General features: G+C 53.5%; 1 protein-coding gene across 1 annotated transcript; it reads left to right on the top strand.

Annotated features, from left to right (window-relative positions):
• Nucleotides 1-379: 379 nt before the first annotated feature.
• On the top strand, nucleotides 380-3,344 carry LOC142020863 (monocyte chemotactic protein 1B-like). The gene is made up of 3 exons (XM_075009102.1): nucleotides 380-463; nucleotides 1,862-1,976; nucleotides 3,006-3,344. Exons 1-3 carry the CDS (start codon nucleotides 397-399, stop codon nucleotides 3,115-3,117), a joined length of 294 nt encoding a protein of 97 aa, XP_074865203.1. The 5' UTR covers nucleotides 380-396; the 3' UTR covers nucleotides 3,118-3,344.
• The last annotated feature ends 9,865 nt before the right edge of the window (nucleotides 3,345-13,209 follow it).

The following is a 13,209-nucleotide window of genomic DNA, read 5'->3' as shown; positions in this document are numbered from 1 at the left end:
TTCACTGGTGTGATGGACCTAGAATAGCTCACCTGTGCAGAAAAGGCCTGGATAGTGCAGAATAATACTTTTTTGGGTGGGGAATCTAGACTGGGGATCTTTGGAGGTCCCCCGAGAAGCCAGGCTGGCTGAGATCATTAGCTGTTTTACTCAGAATGCAGAAGTGATGTACTTTGTTTTCCAGTGCTGTGTCCAGGGTTTCCTTCCTCATGAGCTAAAATCAGACACAATTTGTGGAATCTCACTTCACTTTCTGGGTTGGTGCTTTTCTCCTGAACTTTGCCGAAGTTCTGCGAAACATGGCTTGTGTGGGCAGTACGGGCAGCATAAATGCCCCTGCTTTGCCTCTGAGTGCAAGGGAAGAAAGCAAGTCAGATAATCCACTCCACAGGCACCATGATCAGCCTGAGGACAGCTCTGCTGGTGGCCACCCTCCTGGCAGTGTCTTGTCAATATGCAACAGGTAAGTAGGAAACTTGCTGCAGGAGCAGAGGTGGGGAACAGGATCAGGCACCAGGTGGACTGCAGCAGAGTTTTGTTGGGAGGGTTAGAGAAACCACCTAAGAAAACTATAGCGGAAAAATAGTCCAGTTCTCAAGAGAATCAATAGAAATTGGCCCCCCTCCCCCGTATGGCAGGGCTTATTATAGTATTAAGATTTTATTCCTTCCTCTATTTCTAATGAGATCTGTGTTTAAGAGTTCATCTCCTTGGACTGCCATAATCCTGTTGTGGACTGATGATCATTCCCAGGTCAGGGAATTGTGACACAGCAGACACAGGATTCTGGCATCCAGTGGGGACAAAACAGCAGCAGAGAGCAAGCTTTTAAGAAATGGAAGCATCTTTAAGTCCTGGAGAACAAAGAGAGCGAAAGCCAGCATAACGCATGGCAGCAATTTGATTGTTAGTCACTAGAATGTACTGGCTACTGTGCATTTGTATCACTGCCTCCTACAGGATGGAATTAGAGTTATTCAACTGTGTGTCATGTGTCTGATACTGCTAGCCGTTAATGGGGAGTCTCCTTGAAGTGCTAAAAGTCGGGCTTTTTTTAAAGTGGGAAAATCTGACCCGTGTCACTTTGGAAAACAAGTTAGTTTGGGAACCTGAAATTCTGGGCGCCCAGAGGGAGACATGCTAAAGAGGCCTAACTTTCAGATGGTAGGTGCCCAACGCTTTCTGAAAATCAGGCCTCTTGAAGGCATCTCAGGTTGCGCACCCCAAACTGGAAGCAGCTGTAATCGTTAGGCACTTCAGAAAATCCTGGCTGGAGGAGCTGTAAACTTCATTGCAGCCCCGTTGTGCACCCTAGGATAACACCAATGAAGTGCACAGAGGCACAGGTGTGTTTGCAGGTCTAGCTGTACCATCAACTTTTACTTGTTCTCTTAGATTCAGAGCTCCAGTACAGCAGCCAACATGAACGGAGAGTCTTTGGAGTAGATGTCCTTGGTGCCTGCATCTTAGCCTGGGAATTCCCATTCCCAGGGTGGAGAGTTGGGGGGGTGAATATCAGAAAAGGTGGGGAAAGTACCCCAAAAGCTATTTAAGTAAAAGTACAGCTGCTCTCATTTCTGGGTACTTGAGTACAATGAAGAGGCGGCGTGTGTACTTTTACTGAAGTAATTTTCCAGCAGGACACTGGTGACTTGTACTTAAGTAACCCCCCAGCAGGTGTACTTTTACTCAAGTATTGTTACTTAAGTAATTTTCCCACCCCGAATGTCAGCCACAATTCTCAGTGTGGTAGTGCAGTTTTCTGAGATGACTAAAAGGGGGAGCGTACACCGTGAGAAAGCCCGTTAGCAGAGTGCTTCAGCGCAATGGCTATGGCATTAATTCTCACTCTTTTTCACAGCCAAACTGCTCGCTCCTGTCGAATGCTGCTTTACGTACACGTCTGATCCTATTCAGATTTCTAGACTGGTGGATTTCTACAGGACCCCCAGTGAATGTGCCCGTCAAGCTGTTGTGTGAGTAACTCCCATTCTTGCCTGGGGCCGATTCCCTGACTACTGGTGCACCAGCAAGTTAGAGAAGGGATCAGCACCATGTTGCAGAGATGGTTGACAGCCACAGAGTTAGGTTAAGTGCCAAAGAGGGGAGATTTACTTTGCAAAGAGATTAACAGGGGGTAACCTCCAAAAGGGAGAAGCTCCTTTAGACTCATTGAAGCCAAGAGCCCAAGCACACCGTTTTCAACATTTGTTTTATAATGTACCCCTTTAAAAAAATTGTAAGTACCTCCTGATTTGTCTCACGTTCCCCTAAGGGTACGCGTACCGCCAGTCAACAAACACGGTCCTAAGGTAATCTGAGGTCTTGAAACAAGAGCCAGCCAGGCTTTCCAGATTCCTGCACCCTTTTCAGGAATCAGGCTGGTTTTCCACACTGCCAAATTACACCTCACTTAAAAACTACTTACAAAAACATGCAAAAATCTCACAGCAGACTGCTACTGAAACACGCTGACTTTCTGCCAAGTATCACATAAATGAACTGGAATAGAAATATTGGAATAGAAATATCGTACTTACATTTCAGCGTTAGGCATATGGAGCAGCAGCAACGAGTCATTGTCTGAGTGAACTTTTCTACTGTCTTGACTTTGCTCGTGTTTCCATGCAGCCTGTTGTAAAACTAGGCTGATAGCTTGATGTGCTCCCTGGAAGACCTTGGTGTACCCCCAGTGGTACATGTACCCCGGGGTTGAGAAAAAACTGGTCTAGCAAGATTCAAGGGGGCAATCTAGCTATATGACGGGTAGGGCACTTAATATTTTGCATTACAATGGCATGACAAGGCCCCGGTTTAGCTCAGAGCCCGAATGTGCGAGGGGTGTAGAGACGTCTGGTCGCTGCACCAAAGACTTCACAGTCTAACCAGAGAAGACAGACAAGAGTGTGTGAAAGTGAGACCAGAAAAGGGAAGGGGAATCGGTTTTCAAATAAAGATGCGAAGTGGCCCTTCCTTACTGACCTCGCTTGCTTTTCCACGCTCAGGTTGGAGACCCGGGCTGGCCACAAGGTCTGCAGTGACCCCTCCAAGCCGTGGGTGAAGCGGGCAATGAGGATCTTGCAGGGAAAGAAGAAGCATACTGAGAACCACGTGTAAAGGCTCCATCCCGAAGGCGCAGCAGATCTCCGGCCTCTGCCCACGTCTTTACTCCAGATACCTCACGGGTTTCAACACTGACAGCCAGATGGCTCGGCCATGAGAGCTCGAGCGAGGCCGCGCTGTGAGCTTGCAGGCGGGCACGGGGTGCAGCACGCCCGAAGAGGTGGCTGTTCCCAAAAACAAGTGCCGAGCTGTAACAGGCGCACACCTATTAAAGCTCCCTTGCTCCACGGCGGGTGTTTGTGACTCCTTGTGCTCCTCAGGGTCTGGCCTCGTCAGCGCCTGGGCAACGGTTTGCGGAGCCATTGATAGCACCCCCGTCAGGAAGCCCTGTTGTGAGCAGGGGCTCGGGGAGAGCGGCAGTGGGGAGTTGGGTGTCCCCCAGCTGTGGGGAGGACTGTGCAGCTCATTGCACTAGTGCCCAGCCAGTGAGGCCGGGGGAGGGCACCACGCAGTCGAAGGCAATTAACTCCCCTTGGCCGGCTGCTCCCCGGATCCACTTAACCCCCCGCAGCGCCCTCCGCCCCTGCACGCGCGTCTGGGGGACGGAGATTTTTGGTGGCCTCCGAACTCAGCTGGGCAGGGGGCCTTTGGCGGGGGGGAAGCTGCTCCGAGGGGGTTGCAGGTCGTCCCCGGCCAAGCCAGGAAGCCACCCGGGGGCCTGACTCCCAGGCCAGTGCTCTATACTTTAGGCCGCACTGCCCTCCTGTGGGCAAAGGGAGCAACCGAACCCTGCCAGGGAGAGCTTAAAACAGCCGTGGCCAAGAGTAATTCAAGGGTCGCCTCACTTGTGCGCGGGGTCCTTCCGCATTCGCCACTCCCCCGGCTCCCCCCCCACTACAGGCCCCTCCCCCACAGCCAGTCACCCCAGCCCCCAATAAATAAATGCCCCTCCCCCACAGCCAGTCACCCCAGCCCCCAATAAATAAATGCCCCTCCCCCACAGCCAGTCATCCCCAGCCCCCCAATAAATGCCCCCTCCCCCACAGCCAGTCACCCCCAGCCCCCCAAATAAATGCCCCCTCCCCCACAGCCAGTCACCCCCAGCCCCCCAAATAAATGCCCCCTCCCCCATAGCCATTCACCCCCCAGCCCCCCAAATAAATGCCCCCTCCCCCCACAGCCAGTCACCCCCCAGCCCCCCAAATAAATGCCCCCTCCCCCCATAGCCAGTCACCCCCCAGCCCCCCAAATAAATGCCCCCTCCCTCATAGCCAGTCACCTCCCAAATAAATGCCCCCTCTCCCCACAGCCAGTCATCCCCAGCCCTTCCAATAAATGCCCCTTCCCCCATAGCCAGTCACCCCCCAGCCCCCCAAATAAATGCCCCCTCCCCCAGAGTAATGCACCCCCTCCCCTCCCTCCTGCTCTAGCTGAACGCTGCTGACTTGCCAGAGCTGTCAGCACTAGAACTGCAGGGCGGCTGCTGCCACCTGCCTGTCCCCCGCCGTGGTGCCCTGCTCGCCGCTTGCGGCCAGCGGCGACGTCTTGCCCGCCGCAGGCTTGCCAAGAGCCTGGAGAGCGCCCTGCCCCTCAGCACGGCTCGTAGAACCCCCCTCCCCAGCCCCAGAGCGCCCCTGCAACCGCCGCCATTTTGCACTGAGTTGAAGCCGCAAAACGCTGTGGAAAGCCAGACGCCCCACAGCCCCAGAGCCCGGCAGTGTGCCTGGGTAGCACAAGCTGGTGCCAGGGGGAGATGGAAGGGCCCTGCTGGCCTCTGTGGCGGGAGGCAGACAGCATAAGCCGGGGCCTGGGTCGATAAGGGACCACATATATGCCACATGCATACCACATGCGTGCCCACATGAGTGCCACATGCGTGCCACACACATACCACATGTGTGCTACATACATGCCACATGCACACCACATACATACCACATGGGTGCCACATACATACCACGTGCACACCACATGCATACCACATGGGTGCCACCTGTGTGCCACATGCATGTCACACGCATACCACATGCACACCACATGCATGCCACGCTGCTGGCGAACACAGACACGCAGTCGCCTCTCTTGATGTTCACAGCTCCACATGAATTGCTGATAATGGGCCACATCCTCTGGGACTGAACAGGCCTGGTCAGCTCTGGCCCTCTGCTTGAGTGTGTCGCAACCAGCCAGCGGGGCTGGGACAAAGGAGAGAGGGTCTCCGACTGTCTGTCTGTGTTGAAGAGCAGCAGCGTGTCTGGGGAGAGAGCAGAGCCTGCATTTGGAAAAGGTGCCAACGAGGAAACTATCCCATTGTCCGAGGAGGATTCCCCAGCCTGGGGTGGCTGGCGAGGGAACCAGGAAAGAGCATTCCAGGTGTGACTCTAAACCCAGCCATGGGGGCTGGAGCAGAGGGAATGGCTCTGGGATGGGCTCTGGCATCCCTGCTAAGGACGCTGGTCCTTGGTGCAAGAAAGGTGCTTCTGCTTCTAGGGAAGTGAATCCTTTGTCTGAGCCTGGGGGGGCTCGAGATGGGGCCAAGATCCCAGAGCTGGATCTGAGGGCAGCTGAAGCCCAGATGGGAAGTGGGCCTACCTCTGTGTCTCGCAGGGAGGATGATGCTTTAACTCGGTCTCATCCAGTTAGTATCATCAGGGAATCCCAGAGACCAGACAATTCTGGTCCTTGTTCTTTGCCTGATGCTGAGGTGTTACTGGGAGGGGTGAGAGGACTCTGTCTGACCAGAGTCATCTTCTAGCCAGGACACAGGAAGAGCAGACTGGCAATGGCGTTACGCTGCCTGATGAAAATAAAGAAGCGGGTAGCAGAAGGGAGGAAAGGGATCCTGACCTTCTGTCTGGTGGCACTAGCTATCTGCCTGGAGGGCGATTATGTGGGAATCTGCCTGATGGGCCAGAAGTGATCCTGGGAGTAAGTGAAACCCAGGAGCTGGTTGTGGCTCAAGGGAGCAGTGCCCCTGTGTAGCCAGACAAAGGTGAGTTGTTGTTTGGGGAAGCTCTTGAGGAAGAGAATTTCCCTGAAACTTTTCCTGACCCGTCTGTGGGGACTGCAGAAAATGGGAGTGAGGTGAAGGAGAGTGAACAGGAAAGGTGCTTGTCTGTGAGAGCCAGAGCAGCCCTTTGCCTGAGGAGAAGTTTGTTTCCGCTCCTGATGGCCAGGACCTACCTGAGGGTGAAACCACTGGCTGTGCTCTGGAAGGGTCCAAAGCAGGCAGCGTGAAGGTTTCTCAGGAATTGGAAACCCTCTTTAAATCCTTCTCTGAAACCCGCTCCCCTTCATGCATCTGACGAAGCGGGGCTTTGCCCGCGAATGCTGATGCTCCAAGATATCTATTAGCCTACAAGGTCCCACAGGACTTCTTGTTGTTTTTGAAGACACAGACTAACTTGGTCACCCCTCTGATACAGACACGCATGAAAATCTCAGCACCAGTCTGCAGACCTCACTGCTCTGCTCCAGCCTGCCGGAGTGTTGGTCCTTCCGGCTCCCAGGTGCCTGGCGTTCTGCTTGGCTGCCAGACCTGCACGGGGGGTTCTGGGGTCTGTGCTTGGCCACTGGCCCAAGATCCCAGGGAATGGTGATGAGCACGGACAGGACTAAAGAGAGGGGTTGTAGCTCAGCAACCTCCACCTCTAGAATTGTTCCAGCACCAATGCTCTGGGCTGTCCGTCGACCCATGCGCAGTTCATGGTCTGTGCTCCATTCTCAGAAGCAGAAATGGGCGTGAGGTACCTCACACCATCCAAAATAGGCCCCGGAGGTGGGTGGGACGTAGCATGGCAGAGGCACTCCAGGTGTTGCGGCTGTGGGGGAGACCTCATGGAAGGCATGACGTGCCAGGCTCTGCATGTCTCTCCCATGGGTGCACACTCCGCCCCAGCCCCCAGGATAGCCCTGAGTTTATCATTCCATGTACAGTACAGAGTTCCTTAAAGTATGTTCCATGCACACCTCACATACGTTGAGGGTCTAGGCAGTGACAAGTATCAGAGAGGTGGCCGAGTTGGCCTCTATCTTCAAAAGAAGTCCTGGGGTACCTTATAGACTGACAGATATTTTGGAGCATAAGCTTTCATGGGCAAAGACCTGCTGACGAAGCGGGTCTCTGCCCACAAAAGCTGATGCTCCAAAATATCTGTCAGTCTATAAGGTGCCCCAGGACTTCTTGTTGTTTTGGAGGGCCTATATTTTCTGCTGTTAAAGCCCGATACAATGTTACTTCTTCGTTGCTGTGTTACCCGATTAAATTACTTCATTTTGGTTTTCCTGTATGTGTTTCTGTTGAGGTTTATTTTGGCCTGACAACAATTTTTTTTTGGGCAGAAATATTCAGAAGTGTTCTGCAGAAACAATGTTATCGGTTGGTAATCCGCAGTCTCGAAAAGTTTAAGAAACACTGAGGAAGGGTGCTGTGTTCCACGGAAAGGCAAGTCACCAGACGACAGGCTGAGCCTCTCTAATCTGGAACTCTCTCGTCCGGCAACCTTCGCAATCTGGAACGATTTTAGTTAGCCAAATAACCACTTATCAGGGCAGTGGTCAACTTTCCTGTGGTCTCTCAGTGTTCTGGGCTGTTATTTAGCTCTAATTTATTCCTACATGTTTTCTAAGAGATGTCGTAGAATCTGTCTCAGGAAACCTCATCACCAAATAAATCATTTTGTTACAGTGTTACATGATTGCTATTTTGTTTTATTAGAATACAGACTAACACCGCTCCTCCCTGGTACTATTCTAAGAGCCCGGTAAATAACAAAAGTGTTGGTAATGCTGCTAGACAATATTGACCACCCGTGGGCCAGCAAATTCTCTCATCTGGCACCAGTCAGGTCCCGTGGATGCTGGACAAGAACGGTCCAATTTGTAGATAGAAGCGCTGGTTGCAGGGACCTCATAGCAAGCGATTTTGCTAGCGAGACAGTAGCAAACGGCAGGGCCACCTAGGAGTGGGTCAGCATGGGGCTGTGCTCCCTGGTGTGTGCCCTTCTGGGTGTACCACCCAGAGAGAAGCTGGCTGCTTGAAAACACGGGAGAGGAACCCAGCAAATGAAACAAGGAGCTGTGGGCGCCCCCGAGAGATAGGGCGATCTGTAAACTGTGCTGATGGCGCGGTCCCAACATGGGCACCAAACCCAGAAGCCGCTTTGACAAATTTTACCCTGTAGCTAGCTAGCCTCTTATTTCGACGGGGAGCGTTTGTGTGCGGGACGCTCCGCATTTCCCTCCGGGGCAGCTCCTTTCGACGTTCTCCATCGCCACTTCGGCACCAGCCCTGGAGGACGTGTAGACGATACACGTCGAAGTAGCCTATTTGGATGTTCTTACTTCAAAATAGGCTCCTTTGACGTAGTGTAGACGTAGCCTAATTGACAATTATGGGTGTAGTACCCAGAGGCACTGAGACCTCATCTGGGGTGAGTGAAGTTTCTGCTCTACAGCCTCACCTGCCAGCCAGCTGGCCTTTGGCTCAGACGGTAGAGTGCAATGCTTCAGACCCTCCCCTCATGGGTTTTATTCCTGGTGCTGGTAACTTGGGTCTGTCAGCATTACAACCGGTGCATTGACTGGGAAGAACTGCTGGAAGGTCTCAGAAGCTTGGGATGTGTTTCCTCAGCATGGGGTAGCTAGGTCAGCTGAGGCTGTAGAGCAGAGACTTCACTGACGCCAGATGAGGTCTCAGTGTTACATGTGTGAAGTGGTGATGTGGGCATCTGCATCCCTTGCATGGATGTGACCCTTCATGTGCTCTATGTAAAGAATCAAAGCAGATGGTAACAGACAATCAAGCATTTGTTCCTGTCCCTCCTCTGAGGCATCCCAAGGCTCTCTTCCTGAAATGTGGTTGCCAGGATGGCCTGTCCAGGGGGGCTCAATGGAGGGGGAACTCATGGTACTGCTGCTAGACCTAGTTTCCAGACCCAAATTCAGAGCAGTGGTTCTTAGCAGAATATCATTGCTAGTCTAGGAATTTCACCCTATAATGGGTAGTTTTACTTTGCAATTATAACATTGGGAGCCACAAAGAAGTCCTTAAAGGGCCAGTTGGAGCCCCCTGAGCTAGGGGCAGGTTAGATAAACATCTATCCTAGTTGCCGCTAGGTCCTGCTGTGGGTGCAGGGGCCTGGACTTGAGGCCACAGAAATTTCTACAAGAGGGTCACTTGCCTCGTGCCTTCTGTCCTGACTGCCAATTGGGCTTGTCTCTCCTGCGCTCAGGATATTTCCAGAGCTGTGACATTTTGGGACATGCGTGTACAGGGAGACAACTTTTCAGAGCAGCTGGGACTGGAGCCAGAGGGCCCTGGTTGGGTTTTCCGATTAAGCTCACTTGTTAGATTCAGTCTTTACAAGCACTGAGCGGTTCAAAAGAGGATGATTCTGTTTCCCAACATTCATTTGCTGCTATTGCAAACAGGAGCCTCACAGGCTCTTTGTGGTCGCTGGCCCTGCTGTAAGCTTCTGCAGCCGTGGGGCAGGAAGTGGGGCTGACTGCAGCTGCAGGCCCATGCTAGGCCCCTGGGTAATTTCAGGAAGCAGCCACCTCAACTGTCATCTGGATGGGACCCAAGGAGCTCAGGGCAGCCCAAGGAGAGAGCCCTCTTCTCTCTGCCCCACTGCCCTCTCCCAGTGCCAGGACACAAAGTGGCTGGGCCCCAGGATGCTCTGTCCCCTCCCCTGGTGCTTTGCCAAGCTAAGACCCCCCTGGTAATCCCCTGGCTCACATTGCTTGGGGGAGGGGCTTCGGGCAGGGGGGTGGAGCAGGAAGCAAGGGGCTGGGTGGGACAGAGAAGGGACGGGGCTTGGGGAATTGGAGAAATTGGAGAGGGTCCAGAGGAGAGCGACGAGAATGATCAAAGGTCTAGATAACATGACCTATGAAGAAAGGCTGAAAGAATTGGGCTTGTTTAGTCTGGAAAAGAGAAGATTGAGGGGGGACATGATAGCAGTTTTCAGGTATCTAAAAGGCTGTCATAAGGCAGAGGGAGGGAACTTGTTCTTCTTGGCCTCTGAGGATAGAACAAGAGGCAATGGACTGAAATTGCAGCAGGGGAGGTTCAGGTTGGACATTAGGAAAAACTTCCTAACTGTCAGGGTGATCAAACCCTGGAACGAATTGCCAAGGGAGGTGGTAGAATCTCCATCACTGGAGATATTTAAGAAGAGGTTAGATAGGTGGCTTTCAGGGATGGCCTAGAAAGTGCTCGGTCCTGCCATGAGGGCAGGGGGCTGGACTCGATGGCCTCTCGAGGTCCCTTCCAGTCCTACTCTTCTATGATTCTATGAATGGGTGGAGCCAGAGTGGGATGGGGGCGGGGCCAGCAGCCAAATGGGCCTGGCACGTGTTGTGTCTTCAGCAGAGTAGCTCTCGATCATTCCAGGGCGGATGGCTTCCCAGGTCATTGTTCCAGCTGAAGCCGTTGTAACATCCCTTGAGAGCCACTGTGGACTACCAGGCACCTGTAGATTCCCAGGGCCTGTTCTTGGTGCCTCTGTTTCTGTGCCTGGGGCAGAGGTTGAAGTTAGGCAGGTGAAGGTGGCTTTAAGCAACCTTTGCATCCATGTGTGCTGTGGTTCTTCATGCCGTGCTGGTCTATAAAAGCCTCCTCGTGGTTCCTCTGACTTATGTTCCGCTTCCCACGGCCTCCTCTGGTGCTCGGACGTCAAAACCAAATTGCTGAATTAAGGGGAAGTAATTGGGAAGGAGACCTCAAAAGCCTGTGTTGTAACCAGTGTTCCCGCTAGCATTTTCCATCCATGTGCAGAAGAAATGTTGTTAAGGCGTGTGTGGGTGGGCACCACCGGCAGAAACACTCACTGCCAGCTGTGGGTGCTCTGCTAACCAGCTGGGCAGCCTCTAAATCTCTCCTGGGTGGCTACCCACATGCTCAGTTTGCAGGGAACACTGGTTGGAACCCCATGCTCTTAAAAAATCAAGGAAGGACTCAGGATGATATTTGCATGCCTGACCTCCTCCAGAATCCACATTCAGGCACGGAAACGAAGGCCTGATCTGCAAGGAGTCGGGGAGGAAATGCAGAGCAGGGGAGAGCTGACGCTGTTTCGCAATGGCTGATCTCCTGGGGCAGCCTGCAGGAAATGTAAAAATGGTGCATATGAAACAGAGCAGGCGAGTGCTCTCAGGCTGGGTGCCGGGGACTTCCGCCCAGCTGGGGCTGAGGGCATCAGGGAGACCGGTTGAAGAGCCAACATGCACTCAGGCACGAGGGTCCGCGTAGGGAAGCCTGGTTTGCACCCCCGAACCAGGCCCTCACACCTTGTTTGGTGGTTGGGCCCCCAAAGCCCAGCTTAGACAGGTCTTGGCGGGCTGGAGAGACTCGACTTACACTCGTGTGCTCCAGATGGAGCATAGGCCACCTACGAGCCCCCTCCGCTTCACTCTGCCTCCGGAGAAAGCTTCTAGCTGACCACAGGACTGGCCCAGTTGTTGCCCTTCAGTCTCAGGAGATCTTCTCCACGTTGCTTTCTGCCTTTCCCTTGCGGGTTCCACTGGAGAGCTCGACGGACTATGCCGGAGAGCCAGGCTGCTATTGAATAGAGGCCCAGACCGGCCAAGACTCATCACAGTGTGTCACTTGGGGCATTACGGTGGCAGTCTGAAAGAGACGGCCCAGCACGGGGGCCTCGAGGTGACTCTCCCCAGCTGTGGAAAGGGACAAGTTGGCTTCTCATTTCTTCCCTCATCAGCTGCTTGTATCACTTCCCTGGCCTGGCTCCCCTCCTGGCACCTCTCAGCCCGGCTTTTCTGGCCTCTCCTCAGCACCCACCCACCCTGCTGCGGCAGCCTCTTGAGCTCGTGGGTCTTCAGCCGTCCTCAGCTGCATCGTCTGGTGATACTTGTCCCGCACACATCCCCCCTGCAGCCCTGTCTGTCCATTACAAGGCCCAGGCTGTCTGTCTTGTCTCCCACTGGCTGCCAGCAAACCTCTTCAGCCTCCGTAGGCAGCCTCCCCCTCCTCCCCACTCACCTACTGTCTCAGGCTCCCGTTCTCTTGTTCCTCTTCTTTGTAGCCCCCTCTCGGCCCAGCTGCCCCGTTTGCCCTTCACAGGTCACTCCACCCACCCCTTCTCGCCCTGTGCCCAGTGTTCCCTGTAAGCTGAGCGCTTGCGGTTGGGAAGGTCCAGGTTGAACATTAGGAAACACTTTTTCACTGGGAGGGTGGTGAAGCTTTGGAATGGTCTCCCCAGGGAAGTAGTGGAGTCTCGCCTCGACAAAGCCCTGGCTGGGCCGATCTGATGGGCTTGGTCCTGCTTAGAGCAGGGGGCTGGACTCGATGGCTTTTTTAGGTCTCTTCCAGCTCTATTCTATGAGTCATCCAGGGGAGAGTCAGAAGCCACCCAGATGCTTAGCAGAGCATCCATGGCCAGTTGCATGTGTTTCTACGGGTGGTGCACAGGCCTTGGGACACACAACAAAATTTATTCAGCACCAGGAAGGAAAAAGATTAGAGGGAACATTGGCTGTGGCCTGTCGTCCCCCGTCTCTTCTTTCACGTTGGCTTCCCCCTGTCCCACTCGTCAGCATTGAGGTCAGGCACCATCCTGTCTTGCGTGGCCGTCCCATCTGTCTCCACCTGGTCTCACTTCCCTCTGACTTCCTTATGTGTGTGCAGTCAGATTTCTAGAAAATGAGAAACCTCCAGGGCTGAGATGGAAGATAGAAAGTTGCGGTGCTTTTCCCAGCTTTGCTGCTGCTCACAGCAGACTGTCCGTGTTCCAAACACGATCACACAGAATCCCAGGGCTGGAAGGGAGCTCAGAAGGTCATCGAGTGCAGCCCCCCCTACCCAAAGCAGGACCAACCCCAACTAAATCCTCCCAGCCAGGGCTTTGTCAAGCCAGGACTTAAAAAACCTCCTGGGATGGAGATTCCACCACCTCTCTAAGTAACACATTCCAGTGCTTCACCACCCTCCTATGGGTCTTTGACCCTCTGCTCCCCAGCCTTCGCAACCCAACCTAACCCGGCTTGTTCTGTGGTGGCACATGACCTTGCATGAAAATGCATAAAGAGCCTAGTGAGAAGCAGAGATCGTCACAGGCAATAACAAGAAAGCAAGCAGTAGAGAAGGAAGCATGCGAGTGGAAAGGGGAACTAACCAAGAGAGAA

The sequence above is a fragment of the Carettochelys insculpta genome, chromosome 14 (genome assembly GCF_033958435.1).
Source record: "Carettochelys insculpta isolate YL-2023 chromosome 14, ASM3395843v1, whole genome shotgun sequence".
Taxonomy (NCBI): Eukaryota; Metazoa; Chordata; order Testudines; family Carettochelyidae; genus Carettochelys; species Carettochelys insculpta.
The sequence above is the reverse complement of the archived record's forward strand: the minus strand, read 5'-3'. Positions and strand labels throughout refer to the sequence as shown.

Excerpts from the sequence above, each read along its gene's own strand:
- LOC142020863 (XM_075009102.1), top strand. The coding sequence starts at position 397 with ATGATCAGCCTGAGGACAGCTCTGCTGGTGGCCACCCTCCTGGCAGTG. Across the intron at positions 464-1,861 it reads GTCTTGTCAATATGCAACAG|CCAAACTGCTCGCTCCTGTC; the intron begins GTAAGTAGGAAA and ends TCTTTTTCACAG. Across the intron at positions 1,977-3,005 it reads TGTGCCCGTCAAGCTGTTGT|GTTGGAGACCCGGGCTGGCC; the intron begins GTGAGTAACTCC and ends TTCCACGCTCAG.